This window comes from Protopterus annectens, chromosome 6.part1 (genome assembly GCF_019279795.1).
Source record: "Protopterus annectens isolate FY-2018-M chromosome 6.part1, PAN1.0, whole genome shotgun sequence".
Classification (NCBI taxonomy): domain Eukaryota; kingdom Metazoa; phylum Chordata; order Ceratodontiformes; family Protopteridae; genus Protopterus; species Protopterus annectens.
The window spans coordinates 165,299,581-165,320,199 of NC_056738.1; the positions used below are offsets into that span (position 1 = coordinate 165,299,581).

The 20,619-nt window shown below is 38.5% G+C and overlaps 1 protein-coding gene across 3 annotated transcripts in view; it reads right to left on the bottom strand.

Annotated features, from left to right (window-relative positions):
• The window catches only part of XIRP2 (xin actin binding repeat containing 2), a 1,245,171-nt gene that overhangs the window by 65,320 nt on the left and 1,159,232 nt on the right, over window positions 1-20,619 (bottom strand). For 2 of the 3 annotated variants that reach the window (XM_044075601.1, XM_044075603.1), the window contains one exon: window positions 9,360-9,493. In XM_044075601.1, the coding sequence (XP_043931536.1) occupies window positions 9,399-9,493 (95 nt within the window). In that variant the 3' untranslated portion in view covers window positions 9,360-9,398. The remainder of the gene's footprint in view (window positions 1-9,359; window positions 9,494-20,619) is intronic. The other variant, XM_044075604.1, reaches the window with a different exon arrangement.

Genomic DNA, 20,619 nt, shown 5'->3' on the forward strand with positions numbered 1-20,619 from the left:
TCAAGTTGGGGCTACATTTTGGATCAGAGGTGTAAAATACTACGTTAACAATAAATGTAATTGTGAAAGCCAAGGCGTTGTTTATCTTTCTACATGTAAAATATGTTCCGCATTTTATTTAGGGAAAACGGAACGCCAGCTAAAACAGCGTATATACAAGCATTTATACGCTATCTCAAAACAAACTGTTTCCAACGCCTTGGCAAAACACATAGTTGAAAACAATACACATAGCTTTCTGTTTAATGTAGTCAAAAAAGTTTATAAAAATCCTCGGGGTGGGCCATGGCATCTAAAACTACAGGAGCATGAATTGTTTTGGCAACTTAAAACTAATGCGTATATGCATCCCGGGATCAAGCGATATGTGTTCTATAAAATGCTTACTTAAACTGAAAGCTCTTGATAGATAAGTGTCTCTCAAGTTTAGTAAGGATATTTGTATTTTTAAATCTATTTATAGGTTTAATGGATTTTATAAATTGTGACCTCTATATATTTCAATTGAGAATTATTCTTGTTGAAAATTCTTTGCTGTAAGTCTTCAAGAGGGCAGTTTTGTTTGTTAATATTTTATTGTCTGCCACTTAGTTGGAAAGTAGAAAAGTTTTGCTTTTTCCTTTTATATTGGTAATAATTTTTTGTTTCTTTGTTATATTTAATGTGACATACTAATTACTTATTTTGTGAGTATTAGTAATAACTAATTTATAGTAATTAGGCAAATTAAATAGGGCTGTTTGTAATTAATTAATTATGGCTGTTTTTTAAGCATATAAATTGATGTCTGTGTGTTTTGAAAACTTGTCTGAAGAAGTGCATCTATTGGTGTGCATGAAAGCGCTAACAAGTAAAGAATTTTACTTCTACAATGACTGGCGTTATTTGTTGCTATCATTTTGTTTTTAGTTTTCGAAGTTTGGTTCGTGTAGTATTTTTGTTTACTATTTAATTGGTGCTAATGCATATAAAACCTATCAGCAATATAGACGAAACAACAGACCCATTCTGTGTGTAGTAAAACAAAACATCGACTGTAAATTGCAGGAGAAATCAGCATCATTTTGCTGTGATTTAAAACCAGTGTAAAGAAACAAATATGTCACAGGCAAAGGAGGGGTGGGTGCTGCCAGTAAAGAATTAGCTTATGGAGCAAACTGACATTGTTAGTGCTTCTTTCCGTTTCTTCACATTGTTACACCACCAGAGAAGGAAGTTGTAGTGAGGTGATGAGGTCAACAAGCCAAATAAGAGAAGATGACTGAATAAAACAAGTAATATGAGGAGAGCATCCTGGATACATCACAGGCCAAGGCTTAATGTTTTCCTAAAGGTTTCTACAATAAAGGGGAAGTTGTGTTTTTCACTAACAACTGAAAAAGATAGAAGTTGTAGAAGGATGAAGAGGACTAATGACATCTTCATGTTTACCTACGCGTTTTAAATGGCACTGCGTCACAGACTGCAACCACTTTCCACATTTAACATTTAGATGCTCTCAAAGGTCCACCATATCTAGCAGGGATAAGGGTGGGTTATGTTTATGTAAAAGGATGACTTTCATAATGGTTTGGAAATGTTAAAGCATGATCATAAAAATGTGAGCTATGGCTTACAGAAGGATCTTTTGGCATGCACTGGCATTTAGGAAGCAAACTATAGCTGCCTGGATGGAGAAGATAGTGCAATGACAGCTTTAATGTTTCCACAGTAAATATCCAACTGATTGGCAGGATGCAGGATATGCTTGTGAGAGGGTTGAATAAGTTGCCACTGGGAAGAGACTTCAACATGGGATCAAGTTGCTAACAGAAAGAGATCTGGATACTATTTTTACAACCGGCCCACGAGTGGCTAAAAGTGGCAGGCTGGCAGCAAGAAAGGGAACTGATCAAAAAAGCTTAAATCCAGAAAGAAATGAAAGAAATTGCACACGTGATTGCGTGTTATTTAGCTGCTGTGTACTACACAAATTAAATACAACAAACCTTTGAATTAGTTGAGAAAGAAATCCCACGGTAGTTTACTGCTACGAAAGATCAGTATAAGGAGATAAGTAGTGTAATCACTAAGGAAAAGCAATGGCAATTGCCAAAGCTTTCTCCATGCCACTGTCAGACTGCAGTCTTATTAGGGCAATGCATTTTTGTCTTTAAAGTAACATGGCACAAGCAGAAAGCTATAAGTCGAAGTAAAAAGGGAAGATGATGGGGGGGTGGGGGTTACGTATTTGAAAACTGAAGTAACGTAACTTAGAAATTCAAGGAAAAAAAAAAACAATTAAAAAAATCAAAAAACAAAGACAAAGTACTCTGATGGGTTAAAGCATGGGGGGCAAGACCCCCTGCTCCCCCCACACCCCCATTACTTAAATATACCAACTCCGAGATCGCACTTTAATGCAGTGCGGTGCAGACTGTAGTGCGATCTCAGAGTTGGCATATTTAGGTAGCGGAGGGTGTGGGGGGTGCAGGGTGGCTTGCCCCCTGCCTGCACCCTTTACTTTTTCTTTTTTTTTTTTATGCTCATTTTAAGGCATTCCAATTTCCAATTGTTCGATCATTAAAGGTCAACCTTTACTAATTCGAGCAGTTGGAAATTCGATGTTCCAATAGGAACCCGATGGAGGGGGGGGGGTCTCAAGAAATAAGGAGATACTGGGATTTTGGATGCAGATACTTAAGAAGAATAACAATAGAACATACAAAATATTATATTCATAAAGTGGCAGAAAGTATTCTAAGAACTAAGTCACCACTGGAATGGAGAAAGGAGATTCTGAAGACAGGGATGGATGCAATTAGGCGTACAGCCGCTTCTGTGGATCACTAGTGATTTCTGCATTGCTTACTGTACTTATTTCCTTGTTTCACTTGAAAGAAAGTTACTGTTTGTCGTTTTTGCATTTAGTTACTTGTAACACATTGCACTCAAGTTACCTGGCACTTGCTCACTAAAGCAATTATATAAGTCAGCACTAAAAATTAAAAGCACTACACCCTCACTCCCCACTGGCCCTTGTTTTCAATTAAGGATTTCCCAATATTATTCTAGCATGTCCAAAGGTCAGTTGTCAATCTCCTCTCCGGTCCAGCTGGTGAATCTGGGAATCTTGAGGCAATGTTATAACTGCCTCATGTACACAGACAACCCTCTCCTCCTCCCACATAACACAAATACTTGTGAGAGATGCAGCTATTTAGCCAAACTGGAGGCTGAGCTCTCTCAACTCAGGACTGGCAAGACCAGACAGGAGGAGAAGGCAACTACACACACCACAAAACCAGCCTCACATAATGCTACCACTCCACTGAATCTAACACATAAACACACAAAGACATACTCGGAGGCTCTGAGTAAAAATTTACCTAAACAGCAGAGGCCTCCAAAGCAGACACCCAAACAACTGCTACCTCAAGACACCCCACAAGCAACACATAAACCACAAAAGCAGTGTGCAAAGCAGTCACAGCCCTTAAGGCCAAATACAACACCAAACATACTTGTCATAGGTGACTCCATAGTCAGACACACTGACGTCCCACTCACCAGGCTGAACAAGGAGAGGGTCACAGTAAGCTGCCTATCGGGCGCTAGAATCCGCCACATAACACAAGCACTGGTCACTCCACGGCAAGTACAAATATGACACAGTCATTGTCCATGCTGGTGTGAACGACCTGAGACGCACCTCCCTGGACTACATGAAAGAGACATAGAGGAGCTCTCTGATTATGTAGCCCAGGCAGGTATGACCCTAACCCTGAGCAGTATCCTTCCTTCACCAAGAATGATGCCACAATATAGAGACAAGATGATCAGCTTTAACAATTGGCTTAATGTCTGGTGTCATTCAAAGGGGATCCAGTGTCTGTCTGCCTGGGATGACATGCTTGACAAGCCACGCTGCTTCGCAAGGGACGGCTTGCACCTGTCACCCTGGGATTCCGGATATTGGCTAAGGCTCTTGCCACCCCATAGTGCCTTTTTTAGGCAAGGCTCAAATTCTAAACCTACCACCCTAGAAAACAAAAATGGGAAGAAACTGAGGGTAATGCTGCTCAATGCCAGAAGTCTAAATCTCAAAATGCACGCACTCGAGGCCCTTCTCAGTATGGAGAACATCGATGTCTGTGCTGTAACTGAAACCTGGTTCAAGGCTCCTGAGAGCACCCGGCACTATTAGGTTTTACCTCATATCATGCGTTCCGCCCCAAAACCCAGACCACACCACAAAAGGAGGGGTGTATCCATATTCATAAAGGATACCCACACCTCCAGGTTGGTGGCAACGCATAAGCTCGGAAACCATCCAGGTGCAACTAACCATAGGCAAAACTGCTCTACAAATTGTAGCATGCTACAGGCCACCCTCTCAAACTCAGGAACCCCACACAGCCTTCCTGAAGACACTGGAGGGTATAAATGTATCTCCAAACACCATCATATTGGGTGACTTCAACTACCCGAATATAGACTGGGAACATTACTCAAGCCCTAACTTTCTAGCCCAACGGTTCCTGGAGTTCATAAATTCAAATGCCATGGAACAGCTAATCACTGTTCCCACAAGAGGAGAAAATATACTAGATCTCATTGTCACAAACATGGGGACAAAATGCTCCACACCGGAAGTATATCCCTCATTGGTGAGATCTGATCATAAACTAATCTCACTGGAAATCCACATCCCGCCCCCACCCCAAACAAAAAAGACCATAGTGAAGAACTTCTCTAAAGCAAACTTCACACTACTCAAGACTGGTGTGGTATCTTTCAAGGCCCCTGAGCCAGAGGAAACCACAACCCAAGCTGCGGAAGCCCTTACAAATGCCTTCTATGAACACCTCCAGGACTGCATGGATCAGGCAATCCCAAATAAAACCAAGACTCTTTCCACAAAGGGCAAACGTCCAGTCTGGTGGACCCCAGCCATTAACAAACTTTACAATAAGAGGAGAAAGCTATTACATGATAGAACAAAATCCATAAAAGGGAAGTCACCCCTGATCATTATTAGTAAAAAATACGAGCACTCATAAAATCAACTAAGGCCAATTTTGAGAGAAAAATTGCCATGGATTCAAAGGAAAATCATAAGGCCTTTTTCAGCTATGTTAGGAACCTGGGTGGAAACTCCCAGACATGCTCAGAATTAGTCCAAAATGATACAAAAATCACTGAACCCACAGACATTGCCAACATACTGGCAGACAGGTTCAGTGCAAACTTCACCCCTCTCCCCTAAAGGAGAGATAACTATCCCAGCCGAGTGTAGCCTCCCGAACATCTCAAATGCGCAGGTGAAAGCTGCTCTCTAAAGCTAAAAACACAGCATCAATGGGACCGGATGGTGTCCCCGGCTGTGTGCTACACGAGCTAAATGAGGAATTAAACCCGCACATAAGGCAGCTGTTTAATCTCAGCCTTACCACAGGATACGTGCCCAAGGAGTGGCGACGGCAACTGTGGTCCCACTCCACAAAGGCGGCGCCTCACGGACCCTGGTAATTACCGCCCATAAGCTTAACAAGTCTAGTCTGCAAAGCTATGGAGAGGATCATAATGGAGCTCATAAACAAAGATATAGGGGACTTGCAGACATTGGACCCGACCCAGTTTGGCTTTGTCAAGGGAAGATCATGCCTTTTGAACTTGGTCGACTTCTTCGAAACAGTCACCAAGGCCATTGATGAGGAAAGGCAGTCCATACAGCCTACCTTGACCTTGCAAAGGCTTTCGACACAATACCCCACTCGGGTATTGTAGAAAAACTTACCAGCTTAAATGTAAACCCATATGTCACAAGATGGGTTGCAAACTGGCTTAAGGACAGAACCCACAGGGTTAGAGTTGCTGGCACTGTGTCAGACTCCAAGCCGGTCACAAATGGTGTCCCACAGGGCTCGGTCCTTGGCCCCCTATTGTTTGGCATCTACTTCTCAGAAGTACAGGCCAACATGGGAGGACTTTGGCTGACAAAGTTTGCAGACGACTGCAAACTGGGCGCCATAGTGGAAAGTGCATCGGACATGGATATCCTTCAGAAGGGACTCACGGAAACAGATAGCTGGTGCCAGAGCCATGGCCTGAAGTTAAACGCCAAAAAATGTATAGTCATACCCTTCGGGAAAAACAAGGTAACCCCAAGCTACCATATAGGTGGCAATCCACTAAGCACAGAAGAGGTTATCAGGGATCTGGGGACCCAGGTTGACAGTGGCCTTTCTTTTGACACTCACATTGCTAAAGTGGTTAGAAAGACCTTCTACATTGCCCACCTGATCATGAAGGGATTCACATCCAGATCTAGTGAGGTCATTGTTCCACTGTACTCTTCACTTATCAGACCAATGATCGAGTACAATGCCCCATTCGGGATGTATCTCACCCGACATCTGCAGCAATTGGAGAGACCCCAAAAGTTCCTCACCAAAAGGATAAAGGGACTCCAAAATCTGTCATATGCTGCCAGATTGAAGAAACTCCAGCTCTATTCAGTCACATACCGTCTGCTCAGAGGTGACATGTGCCTGACATACAAGGCCATGTCCAACCCGGAATAAATGGACATGCTCCACCTCAAAAAATCCAAATCCACCAAAACCACTAGAGCAAGCGACTTAAACCTTAGCACGGCTATAAATAGGACGTGCTGGAGGGATAGATTTATCACTCAGAGACTCCCTATGCTGTGGAATAAAATCCCAGTCCATGTGAGGCAGAGCACCACGCTGACTCTGTTCAAGAGAAATCTAGACCTGTGGATGGGAGATCGTAGGTTTACCCTGGGAATCATATCTGTGTCACTGCTGGACAGAGGCACAACAAACTAATGGGCACAGTATTTTTTCATATAAGGGGTGGCGTAAGCCACAAAAATTTGGGCTAGGCTTATAAATGCCTTAGGGCAGATAGCCTAGTATAAACCTATGAACCTATGAACCTATGAACAAAGAATAGGCAAGAGGGGGCTGGAATTTACTGGAGAAAACTGGCAAAGGAATTACACTATTGGGAGTAAATAAGTTGAGAGGGGAAGGTAACAGAATAGGAAAAGGCCAATAGTACATCTGGACTGCACGCTAGAGACTGCCTTTCCTATCAAGGATTGTTATCAGAGTATAGGCATACAGAAAAGAATAGGGGGTCCTAAGTGAACGACCAGCACTGGTAGAGTTTTTAGTAGAATCTAGATCAGAAGATGCTGTTTGAAAAGGGATAATTAGTAGGGAATATAAAATATTGCATAATTACTATAGGAATCAATCAGAGGAGGTTAGGAAGGACTGGGAAGAGAGACTGGAAAAGCAATTCACAAAGAATCAATGGGGGGATATATGTATGTCTTTCAAATATGCATCAAAGTTTAAACGATTTAGGATTTTTGCTTAGAAGTATTTGCATTGGTATTTTTATATCCCAGGCAGACTGCAAATAATTTTTCTTCGAGTAGATTGCAACTGTTGGGGATATGATGAGGAAGAAAGATATAATTGGGAATATATTTTTTTGGAGTATATCAAGTTGGCAGACTTTAAAAATTCCCTGCAGACTACTGTTTCAGAAATACTGGGTGAGCAAATTGGTGTAACTAAGGAAATTATTTTATTTTTGAGCTGTGATACAGGATCTGAATTGTTTAGACATAGTAATGCTTTGCTGAGTCTAATTCTGGTGGCTGCCAAAAAAGCAATTACTGGAAAATGTAAATCAGTCTAAACCATCTGTACTAGAAGTGAATACAATAACAAAGAAAAACACCTGGAATTGGGATCTTTAGAAAAGGGTAGTAGCAAATTACATAGAAAAATGGATATTGTGGGAAGAAAACATGCAGAATAATGTTCTGGAGGAGGAATGATGTTTAAGGGAAGGCAGGAATTGAGTGAGCTGTGTAATGTTTAATTGACAATGACTGTATAGAATATTATATGTTGTTTATAGTATTGGAACCTGAAAATATATCACCATGGTTTGTTTTCATTTATATAAATGTATGATTGCCTGTGTCATGTGTGATAATTCAGTAAAGATTTTTTTTTAAAGAAGCTAATAACCACAACAAAGAATTAACAGCACACCCAAATCATTATGTAGTGGTATATTGGGGTTCTGTTGCGGACTACATCAGATTTCATTATGTCTGATATCTTAACCTAAAAAGAAGAGCAAATATGTTTAATGAGTAAGTATAAGCAAATAGTGTAAATTGACACTGAGTAGTATATTGCAAGGTGTGATGATGGTAGACTACAGAAGACTTTGATAGAAGTGGATTTGTTTAGTTTTAAAAATGTAAATTGTACATCTTGCTGCATTTTATTGATATTTATAGTGTCTTTGGATGAATGCAGTCATTGAAGTACAATTCTGGGTTAAAATTGGAAGTCATGATAACTTGATTGGGAGAAGAGGAAGATATAAGAGATGAGAAGGAAAGAAAATTCATTTTTTAAACAGGAGTACCAATGGGACACCTTCTCTTATCCAGCCTGTTTATTACACCTTCATTGCCTCACCACAATTTCCTTCTCTGGATGAGTAAAGAACAGGAAAGAGGTCAACTTGTTCTACAAGGTCTATTTTTATTGGCAGCACCCCAGGTTTCTTGTAGCACATTTGTTTCTTTCTACTGGTTGTTAATCATAGCAGAGACGGATTGACTGATTGATTGATTGATTGATTGATTGATTGATTGATTGATTGATTTATTGTGGGGATTCTTTCAAGTTAAGTTCAACATTAGCTGAAGTAATTTATGCAAAGACCATGAAATTGACACCATGCTAATTACTGCAGCACTATTTAATGACCAGCAGAATGACTATTTACATTGACCAAAAAGCGATATTGAATGAAAACACTGAAAACTAGTCAGTGATTAGCTAGGAAATCAGTCAGAACTCTAAACTCTGAACTGTTACTTACAGTTGGGGAATTTACAGATAAAGAGCAGTGCCTTTGATGACCCTGCTATATTACATGGTGTGGCAATTACTTCAGCCCTCTCACTGTGACAATGAGTTTCTGCTCATGCTTAGTCAACATGAAAATTAAAATGAATAACAAAAGCTATAATCAACACTGATAGAGTCTATATTAAAAGAAAATAAAAGGATTTGTACAGAGTAGGCATCATACTAAATCCTTGTTACAACAGATCCTCTAGGAATACTAATCTGCATCTGTACCCACTCATCAGGTTCATGGCAAACAATGCATATGAAAAGCCTGATACCTAGAAAGATCAGTGGTATATAGATGTTAAGCAATAAAATAATGTCACATGTTTAGAAATCAAACAAACACTTAACTCTCATCAGACAAGTATCATTACATTTGTAGATGAGTTTTACCTTAGTTGACTGTTACAGTGATGACAACGGAAACAGGACTTATGATAGGTCTGCTTGTCTGCTACCAGACATTCCATAGGGTAAACTGTCTTTTGGCAAAGTGTGCAGAGTTCCTTGTCTTGTACTTGCATCTTCTGGAATTAAGAATATATATCTTTATATAGTTATTGGCAGATGATTTTTTTTCAAGCTACACATGCAATACAAACTCATATCTACAGTGATCTGCAGAAAGTTTTGACACAAATATTAAAGTCCTTAGTATTTCAGTACATAAAACAATATCATGCAACCACTTAGCAAAGCACCACACCGTTACACTTTTTGTCTGTTTCCAGCATCACAGTGACACAAAACATGCAATGCATATTCACTAATTGTCAGACTACTTATATATGATATTTAAAGTAGAATGACCATAATCTGAGTTATATCTCTTGTGTTGTATTGATCAAACGACACCTTACTCATCTCATCTTTAACTTTTCAAAATGGAAGGTGGGAATAACCTATAGTGTGTCATCGGAAGATACTATGATGTTGTCCGTAAAAAAGCAGCAATGGTACAAGATGTAGCCAAAATTTAAAACCTGGATTGGAACATAAACTTCTGTGCAATATCTACAAAACGAGGGTTGCAAAGATGGCAATGTATAACTAGCAAATCTTGTATATGCACCCAAGTCACTGTTCAGTGGTTCCTTCTAGAAAAATATAGATGTATGTATGTGAATAAGGGCCTTAGCTAATCACATAACACATCTGCCATAATTATTGTAAATTGTCAGTACAGATGGCTAATATTCTCAGTTACATAATCTAACTTGTACAGGTTACAAACCAAATACATTACAATTCTCTGCATATCCTTATCAATATACCCAGCATCACATCCAGTAGTGATGTCTTTTGGATGTCTATAACAGGACTTTGAAGCCTACAAACATCTTCATTTCACTGACCACAATCATGTAGAAATACTGGAGTAATGTGATTACATCTACACCCTCCCACAAAATGAATACAATAACCTAAGAAGTTCACATTGTATGCCACTTTAACCAGACCTGCAAACATGATATTCCATTTAATCCCATTGGTAAGGGAGTTAGTTTCATCTTTAACCCCCAACTATATTTGCACTTAGTTCGGTGTGAGTTTAAGGAGGGAGTTAGCCTCCTTTACAAATTGAATTAATGGAAATGAAGTTTACAGAAATGTTTGGTAGTGAATATGCATTCAGAGATACTATATTTCATGGAAATATTCTTGAAATATATGTGGTAATTATATTCTCAAAATAGTTTACAATGTGGGGTGCATATTATGAAATTATGCTGAAACAGCTCTATCAGTAAACCAGTCTGTCTGTACCTTTTTGTTTGGCCACTTATCCTTTTACATTTATAATTGTCCTTCCCTCTTCTTAGAAATGATCTACTTTTGATAAACTTTAATATTTTCTGGTGTTCAAGGAAGCCCCTGTCATAGAACAAAGAAACATATTTTAAAGCTTGTGTCTATAATGACAGATAGTTTATTTTATAGTGGGCGGCCTAGCCTACAGCCATAACAAGTGACTCCATTCTGACCTCTCTAATGCAGCTCTTTATTATGTGTGATTGGTGTCTGATGGTTTAATCATTTATTCATTTGCTTTCTTTAGAAACCTGCCTATTCATAAAACAATTTTGTTTACAGGACATTTAAGACTTTAAGACTTATACCGAGCTCAGATGAGGAAAGAAAGAAGGAATGCCAGTTTCAGTGCTAAAGGTTGCAGTAAACCACATGAAGAAAATTGGCCATTTGTAATCAATGCACTATCAAGGAAGATGGTAGTAAAACAATGGAGTGTAACAAAAGAAAACGTTATAAAACATTCTTTCTACAGTATTGTTATTCATTAATGTATGTGTTATTCAAAACTGCTGCACTGAGCTGCAAATGTTACATTAACAGAAAGTCAGCCAAAGGTATAACTAGCTTTAAACAGTTCTGGAAAATTTTTCATACTGTCACTGGAAATGATTTTTGGAGCTGCCGAACTGGGGAAAGAATAATTAGATGTAACCTTGTTTGTGTCAACAACTGCTGATTTTTATAAGTGGTAGAATCAGATCTTTTTAATAAAGGCTGGTATTTGTAAATGCTTGCACTCTTGAGGTGAAGGAGAAGGAAAAGCAGCTAGCCTGGATTCAAGAATGCACCATTACGTGTAAACATATTGTGACACAAAGTCACAAACTATTTACTCTTACTGCTGGAGTTGCCTCAGAACGTGGCAAGCATTAAAAGACTACAGAATAATAATAATAATATAATTCTTGGATAATAAAAATAGCAATAAGACAAGTTCTCAAAGTCTGAATCAATAAGCCCTGCTTCAGTTAATAGAAGCTACAGAAAAAAAAAATTCCTCAAAGGAAATAGCAGCAAAGGATTAAAAAACTAAAATGTATTTTCTCAGTGGAGATCTATCATATTCCATGGCGGAAAGGGAATTATACTCCCGCTCCAAATACATATAATCATGTCACATCACCTCCTACAAGCAATCATGTCGCACAGCTTGGCAGTTCAGTTCTGCTTCTGAGTATGCTGTCTTCTGTGCAGAGTATGCATGCACACACTGTCTCTGCAGGACTTTTCACAAGGGGCTCCACTATCCCCCAAAAGACAGCTTACTGACACTTGTTGATAACACCCAATGTCAATTCCCACTTGATTGAGTATATTCTGTCAAGATGTCATAAGCTTATGTGCTCTTGTCACTGCTCTGTAGAGTAAATTGTTATATACTTACTAATTAGTGAGTTTTAGGTAGTCTGACATTGGTGGGCCTTGGAGACAGAGCAAGATGGGCAGTACTGTGTCTTTGGTCACTTTCTCTGATGTACAGTCATGTCAGACTGATAACACTGAATGCAGTGGACCTGTACCCGGAAAAAAAAAAAAAATATATATATATATATATATATATATATTTTTTTTGTCACAGTTGCTCACAAGTGGAGCAGCTGGAGTACATACATTACAAGAAGAGTACTCTCAAGCTGCTTGCATTACAAGGAAGGGTATCTTCAAGCTGCTTGCATTAAAAAAAGGGGTCTCTCAATCTGCTTACATTACAAGAAGAGGTACACTCAAGCTGCTTGCATTACAAGAAGGGGTACCATCAAGCTGCTTGCATTAAAAGAAGGGGTACACTCAATCTGCTCTCATTACAAGAAGGGGTACCCTCACCTGCTTGCATTACAAGAAGGGTACACTCAAGCTGCTTGCATTACAAGAAGGGGTACCCTCAAGCTGCTTGCATTACAAGAAGGAGTACCCTCAAGCATGTACAATCTGTTGAGTCTCAGCTAGTGTGGTTCAAGGTTCTGTGATTCAAATATAAGTAGAGATTCTTAGAGGAATTACTTATGCTACAAACTGTCACTAGGAACATGTTCACAGAATGACTATGACTGTACAGTTATGTAGTGTGTGTTAGCTAGAATTGTTTTCCGAGTTATGTTCATTTCTTTCTTAGAAAGGATCTGGTTCACTCACTGTGAACTGGTTAAAGTACTGAAAATGAAGAGGTGGATGGATGTTCAGGCTAGCTACATCTCAGAACAAGAAAATTAAAGTCATTATGTGGATGTGATCCTTGTTAAAATGGGAGGTTATTTATGTATTTATTTGCAAAAGAGCCCTTTAATATTTTGCCATCTAAGACAGTTTCCTAGAGAGTCTGACTAGAGAATCATAGACGGATGAATTATTATACTTTCAAATGAAGGAGGGATCTGACAGTTATTTGATAGTGGTTTGTCATTTCAATTTCTACTGAGCTATATCACTTCATTCCTCCAATATGGGAATCTTATATTAGAACAGTATAAGGAACTTGTAAAGAAGAATAGATGTGATGAGAGAAGCAACACTGAGAAAGTCCAACAATATTGATTACTTAGGCGAATATATAAATATATATTCTGATGCATGACAGCTGATGTCACTGACAGCACGTTCTGTTCCTAAGAATGTTTTTGTTCTGCTCTTTTGAAGATTTCCATGCTCCAAGAATGTCACTGGATGTAGTGGATTTGATGAAACCATTTACAAATCACACATGTGTAACTGTTTCACCTGACAGATAAAGAAGCAAACTGGATGGAATAGGTTTTCACTTTGCATTTTATTTTCTGCTTATATAATTTGGTATAGGAAGGGCATCTAATAATCCAATAGTTGTTCTTTTCATATTTTTAATTTTCCTGCCCACTGTGGAAGTATGACCACCTGCTCCTTCATGTTTCTTTTCTTTTTGTAGGGTGCAATCCCCCCCTCCCCCCGGGACAATAGCCCTCCAGCGAATTCCTCAGTACTGTGAGACAGCAAAAGGAAGTGTAATTTAGGGAGGCAGATGTACAGGAGCGGAAAACTTGTAGCATCATTTGTGTTGTTATCAACCGTCTGCACTGAAAACACAGAGACATGGGAACACAGACATGATGTAATACCTTTTATAGCACCAACATGGGTTTTACAATTACTCAGCCTTTCAGGCTAGCCAGAACCCGTCTTCAGGATTTATTGTAGCAATAACCCACGCCTGGGTGTGGGTAATGCTAAATTTACCCACGGTTGGCGTGGTTTGGTCCCGAGGGCCCGAGGACCAAACAAAGCCAACCGTGGTAAATTTAGCATTACCCACACCAGAAGTGGTTATTGCTATTATACCATGACATTATTTAAGAAAAGAAACTGTTACTTTTCTTAAATAATGGCATAGTATAATGCCTGTTTACTGCCCTTCTGCAGATGTCTTGGCATCGCGGCAGTTCTGATGTACTGCGCCTGCGCGGTACATCAGAGTTGAGCAAAAGCAACGGAGAAAGCAAGATCTCCGTTGCTTTTATGTCTCGCTATGTTAAATGAGTTTAACATAGCGAGACAGTTTTAAAATAAGCAACGGACATCTCCGTTGCTTATTTTAAACTGTCTCGCTATGTTAAACTCATTTAACATAGCGAGACACTAAAAAGCAATGGAGATCTTGCTTTCTCCGTTGCTTTTTAAACACTGCCTCTCTATGTTAAATGGGTTTAACATGGCGAGACAGCTTTAAAATAAGCAACGGAGATCTCCGTTGCTTATTTTAAAGCTGTCTCGCTATGTTAAACCCATTTAACATAGCGAGACAGTGTTTAAAAAAAACGAGTTATACTAATGGAAAAAAGTCCGGGCGACCGGACCTTTTTCCATTAGTATAACTCGATTTACAACGGGCACGCTGGCCAATCAGCGTGCACGTTTTGGGGGGATCATGGTATAATAAGTTATTTATGTAGAAAGAGTGCTTAAATATCTACTTGTGCCCAACAACTAAGTGCATATTTATTTATTGGACAGCAAAAAGCATTTGAAAACCAATAAGCATCAGAATCTGATAATAAATTATATTTCTGAACTCCAGTGTCTTTCTGTTTTCTGTTAGTGGACCAGCACTACATTTCTTAATTTTCTCTACTTTCTGTGCTGAGTGATATTGCTTAGTGAGTGTTTGTGAAGCATTAGTAGATAAACAGATAGGATAGACAAAATGAAACAATGCATCACACAGGTAGAACAATCTCTTTCCTGTACTCAAGTCACATGCTCACTAAACAATACCACTGCCAGAAATCACTCATTAGCATTTATCAGTTTCACCAGTATAAGGCTGTGTAACTTACATTTTCTAAGATCATATTATCTTTCTTTGCATTGTCATGAAACCAGTAACGTTTATTCATGTATTCATGAATGCATGTATGAGTATTTGTTTTTAATTAATTTATTATCTGGGGTAATTGATCTGAACATTGCCTATTTTCTGTACACGCTTGATACAAATGTTTCAAGACATGACCATTATAATTTATTTCATTGTAATAGAACAGGTACAATGGATTCATTGTATGAATTCAAGGTATGGCACATTCCCTCCATTAGCTTCCAAACTGTTCACAGATGCACCAATATACACCCTTAGACATCTTTCCCACTCATGTCCTCCCCACTAATCTTCCCAAGTTAGGCTTCACTGCACAGACAATGTTTTCTTAGTACTTGGTCGCAAACTGTGGGAATCTCCCCTTCTTTTTTTAAAGATCATTCCTCTTACCCCAATTTTCCATTCACAAATAAAAGCACATTTCAAATAACTTAACCTCTTTATTCCCTTCTGTCTACATATCTTGCTCTTTTTTTGAAGGTGATTCTTTCTGCATGGTAACTCTGATGCCACTCTATATATATAATGCATGTATCTACTGTGTTTTTTCAATTCCTCTGCATATGTCTTTTACCAATTGCCTTTATACCCTCAAGCCAAATATGATATTCACTTTGGATATTATATGTGTATATATTGCATTTTGTCATACAGTCTGTATGTAATATCATGTATCTATTGTGTTTTACCTGGGCTGAGATTGAAATGTGTCCAGTGGGACCTGGTTAACAAATTCAGAATAAAATAAATACAAAGTGGCACAGAAGATTAGAAGATCATATTCAGATAAGAAACAATTTCATACAGTATAACAGCTATGATATAACAAAAATTCCCGGTCAACAAATGTAAAATAAAAAATAAATAAAAAATGCACATAGTATTTGCAGCATTTACAAATTAGTTTGACAAAAAGGTCCATGGTAAAAGTATTCACAGTACGTAGTATTAACAAATCTGGTGTTGTTTTCTTAAGATAGATACTACTTCTGAAAGGGTTAATGTTAAGGCACATTATTTTCAATAATGGGTTTAATGACAGGGCACAGTTGTGGACAGTCATTTTGTCCAAAGATGCAAACTATTAAGGATTAAATTAATGCAGTGGATCTGTCAGTAATAGGGAGGCATATCTAGAATTAGGCCCAAAGGCAGATGGAGGCATATCTACAACAGGAACCAAAGGCAGACATGAACAGTAGGATATATGTTCTGGAGGCTGAAGGCCCCACAGTTATAAGACAAACTATGGAAATGTGATAGGAAGTTGAATCTGGAGATCAGACACTAGATAGAGAAGGAGTGTAGTTTAAGTAATACAGCAGTTAGTTACAGGAACAAATGAGAAAATAAGTCTGTAGTACCTTTGTTTTGTTTTTTTTGTTTGTTTGTTTTTTTTTTGAAGGGATGTTACTAACTGACCTGGTAAGGTCAAGGAACAGTGGTTCCATAACTCTGAAACATGTTTGCAAAAGTTGGATGACAGTACCAGTTATGAGATTTAGACTTTGGGTTAAATACTGATTGGCTGAACATGGACTACATGTAGCAGCATGTAAATTCACATATTTAAACAAAGTACAACATTTGTTATGGTGATATAAGAGCTTATGGAACTTAAAAAACTTAAAAAAGTGGTTCCTACTAAAAAGCTGGTTAATGGATGTGCATGAGGGATAAGCAGTGATGGGTAGTTATTTTGTGACCTGAAAGAAGCTAGATACTCTGCATTAGGCCTGTTGCAATTATGTGGTTAGATTGGAGCTTAGAAATCTGAACAGAATTTCTGTTTAGGAGAGGCTGGGTAGTAGTAAAGATCTAGCTATGGTTAAATGAATGGATGTTGGCATGAGTACTTTAGCATGGTAGACTAAAGCTGTCATAACCTTTAGTTAGGCTTTATTATGACAGACTAGATTTGGTTATGGAATTTAAAAAAGGGTTCACAGTCATCCATCCATTCATCCTCTACCCCTTTTTCCATTTTTGCACATGGCATTGGGGTGTCACTTCAACAGTGACAATCATCACAAGCCAAGGTTTACACTGCCAGGTGGCTAGCCCTGCCATGGCAGTTCATTCGTACCACTCACTTGCACACACACTTGCACCTGTGGAAGAAAAAATAGGCCTGCCTTTCATGTTTGCCTGCACACTTCTGTGTCAACATGGAAAATTATGTTTTCCTGGCAAGATCCATCATATGATTCTGTGTGGAAACAGACTCAATTCAAGTAACTATCAGAAATTTGCTCTCAGTTTCTTAAATTTTGATTATTCTTATAGATTACTTTTAAAAAGTCATTGGACTATGTAATGGCCCAATATATTTTTACAGTTCTTTGTCATGATGAATATGAATCTTGGCATTGGTCTTACAGTTTTGTGACTCTATCTATGCCACAAGTCCAGGGAGTGACGTGTATTTCCAGGCGATGGGGGAATGACTATCTGTGGCTGATTAGCTTTCCATACTTTAAAAAAAAAATGAGGTAAGTTTGTTTGGCAAAGTTTCAAATCAAATGAAAGCAGGAACTATGTATTGCATTCACAAAGAGATGTGTATTATGCAAAGTCACAAAAAAAAAGATTTTACATACATATTATGCTGGTGTGCGTGTGTATGTGTGCATATACATGTGTCTGAGTATATATTGTGGGATTTCATGAGCAGCTATTCTGATTGTCTATGGTTTGAATGTATATCTGTGCTAGTAAGGATGAGGAGAACATGGATGCATAATGTGCTGTCATTAGATGTGTGCATATGTCAGAGTGTGTGTGTGTGTGTGTGTGTGTGTGTGTGTGTGTGTGTGTGTGTGTGTGTGTGTGTGTGTGTGCGCGCATGTGCACGCACGTGTATTTGAAAATTTCTTTGTCTGCCTTTCTGACTGTCTGTTCTGTCTGTCTATGCTCATCTGCATGCAGGTGATGTGCCTGTATTATTTCTAACAGGTCCCTGTCCTACTTAATTGTACATTATGTTAGGGCACTCAGCTAATCATTTTTTTTAAACTACTCACTTAAGTAGCAGTCATGCATATTATCTTAATGTGGGTCATTGTTCTGCAAATTGTGCATAAATGTGAATCACATTGTATCAGAAAAGTACAATTCATCCTGTCTGACCAGAACAATTTGTGATTCTGCTAACCGCAATTATAAATTTCAGTTTAATATCACAGATAATAAATACACACATAAACACACACACACACAAACACACATAAGTGTAAAAAAACGTAACCTTCTATGTGTAAACATTAAAAATGTAGGAATTCAGATGTCTGCAGCTTAGTCATTTTTAAAATGACTTTGTAGACATCTTTATAAATAGCTGTTGCCCTGTTTATACTGTATAGTATAAGTAATGTGAATGGATACTAAAAAAATGTCTTTCGGCTTTTCCCGGTTAGGGGTCACCATAACAAAACTCCGGTCCGCTAATGATTGGGGGTGAATTTTTATGGTGTCAAGTTGCCAGCCCGGTGCCCAACTTTCAAAGAAGGCACACCCACACATGCTTGCACCAACTTGCATGTCTTTAAATTCACTCAACTGTGGGGAGAACATGCAGACTCTGCAAAGAAGGCGCTCCAGCCGAGAATCGAACGAGATACTGACACAAAGTAGTTATTTATTTATTTTTTAATTTGTTTGCTTTGTCTGACTGGGACTCCTCTTTCTTTCCATTCCTTTTCTTTTCAATGTTCCTTCCCTCTGTATTATAGTTCAGCTTTAATAAAAATGTAACTATGCAAATCATGGGAAATCTGAAGCCCATCAGTTCATTTTTCTGCATGTCTTTGGACTGTAGGAAGAAATCAGAGCTCCAAGCAAAGAGCCACACACACCCATAAAGTACATGCAAGCAGACCTACCACAAAAGGCACTGAAGTCAGGTACCGAATCACAAACATAAGCACTTTGAGGCAGCATTGTTAACCACTGTGCAACCCATCATTTGAGTAATATTCTAGTCCTACATATCACTGAAACTACTCAATGAAAGTTCACCATTTCAATAATGACAGGAATAACAGCTATGCAGTAAAGATGAAATAGTAGACATAAGACTGTGCATGTCACTGACCTAACATCCAAGTCATGTTTCTGCGCTGCTTTTTTTTTACTAAGGGCAAACCATCTTTCTGTTGTGTATTCTGCAGGCACAAAGGCTTTTATGTACAGTTTACAGTAGCTATTAAGCCTTTAAGAAACAGAGCTTGCTGGGTAACAGCTCACTTAGCTGCATGCACTGAATATCTGACAGGTCTCCAATGTATGAAATCTTAACATTTTTGGCTAAGAGCAGCAGGAGACTCTGTAACTATTAAAGTGATTAAGGTTTCCCTGCACTTGTTCTGATTTAACTTGAATGAGTTTCAACTCATCATTTTAATTACCAAATTGGAACTTTGATCACAGCTTCAATAACTATTGATACAGTTCCGGTTTGTTCATCAGCAATGATTTAAATGTTATTGTTTTTTTTCCATGGTTATGCAACCTTAGAGTTGCAATATATAACTAAATAAGGCATCGGGCAATGCCCCATCACCCACACTGGGGGAGCAGGGAGATTGCACTTCTGCAAAACTATTATTTTTATAATCCAAATAAAAAACAGTAATGTCTGTAGAGCAAAACAATGGAGAGAAAACCAATAATTCCAAGGTATACTCTGTCCAATGCAGCAATGAATCCCAAAACTTCTGTAGAATAAAAATCAGGTTTATTCGAATAGAACGTGGTGAGCGCTTTTGCTGGAATAGCTTCTTCAGACCAAATTACAAATCATTCCACAATGTAGACAGTTTATATATAAAAAAAGGCGCCAAAAATGACATGGCTTAAAGAAATATTCCTTAAAAACAACTCATAAAAAATATCACTTAAAAAATATATATTTGTATAAAAATGTGCATCAAATTACAAAAATACAATACATAAAATATTTCATTTCATTTAGAAGCCTTGAGTCTCCTGGATTTTAACAATGGACGTAGGGGAACCTTGCCATTAATACCAGGTGGTACATCCGCTCTAAATTTGATTATCCAATTTATCTCACGGATCTCTGTATAATTCTCAACATCTCCCCTCCTATGTGTCCTGGAAATTTGTTCAAGTATCCTAAACCTAAATTCATGGTTGGGACCACATTCCATAGTGTGCTTGGCAAGTGCATTTGAGATGTTTCCTTTCCTAATGTGATAGGCATGTTCGCGTATCCTGTCTCTCAATACCCGATTGGTCTTGCCTACATAATAGGCTGGGCAAGAGGTACAGGATGCCAAATATACCACATCCTTGGACTGGCAACTGCCTGCAACACGTATCACGTAGCTACCTTTCCCATAAGGATACCTAAACATGGGATCACTAAGAATGTAATTGCAAAAGTTGCACCTGTGACATGGTACCATGTGTGGTTCATCTGTGAATGATCCAGTGGTGCTGATATTTGGATAGCATAACAATTGTTTAATG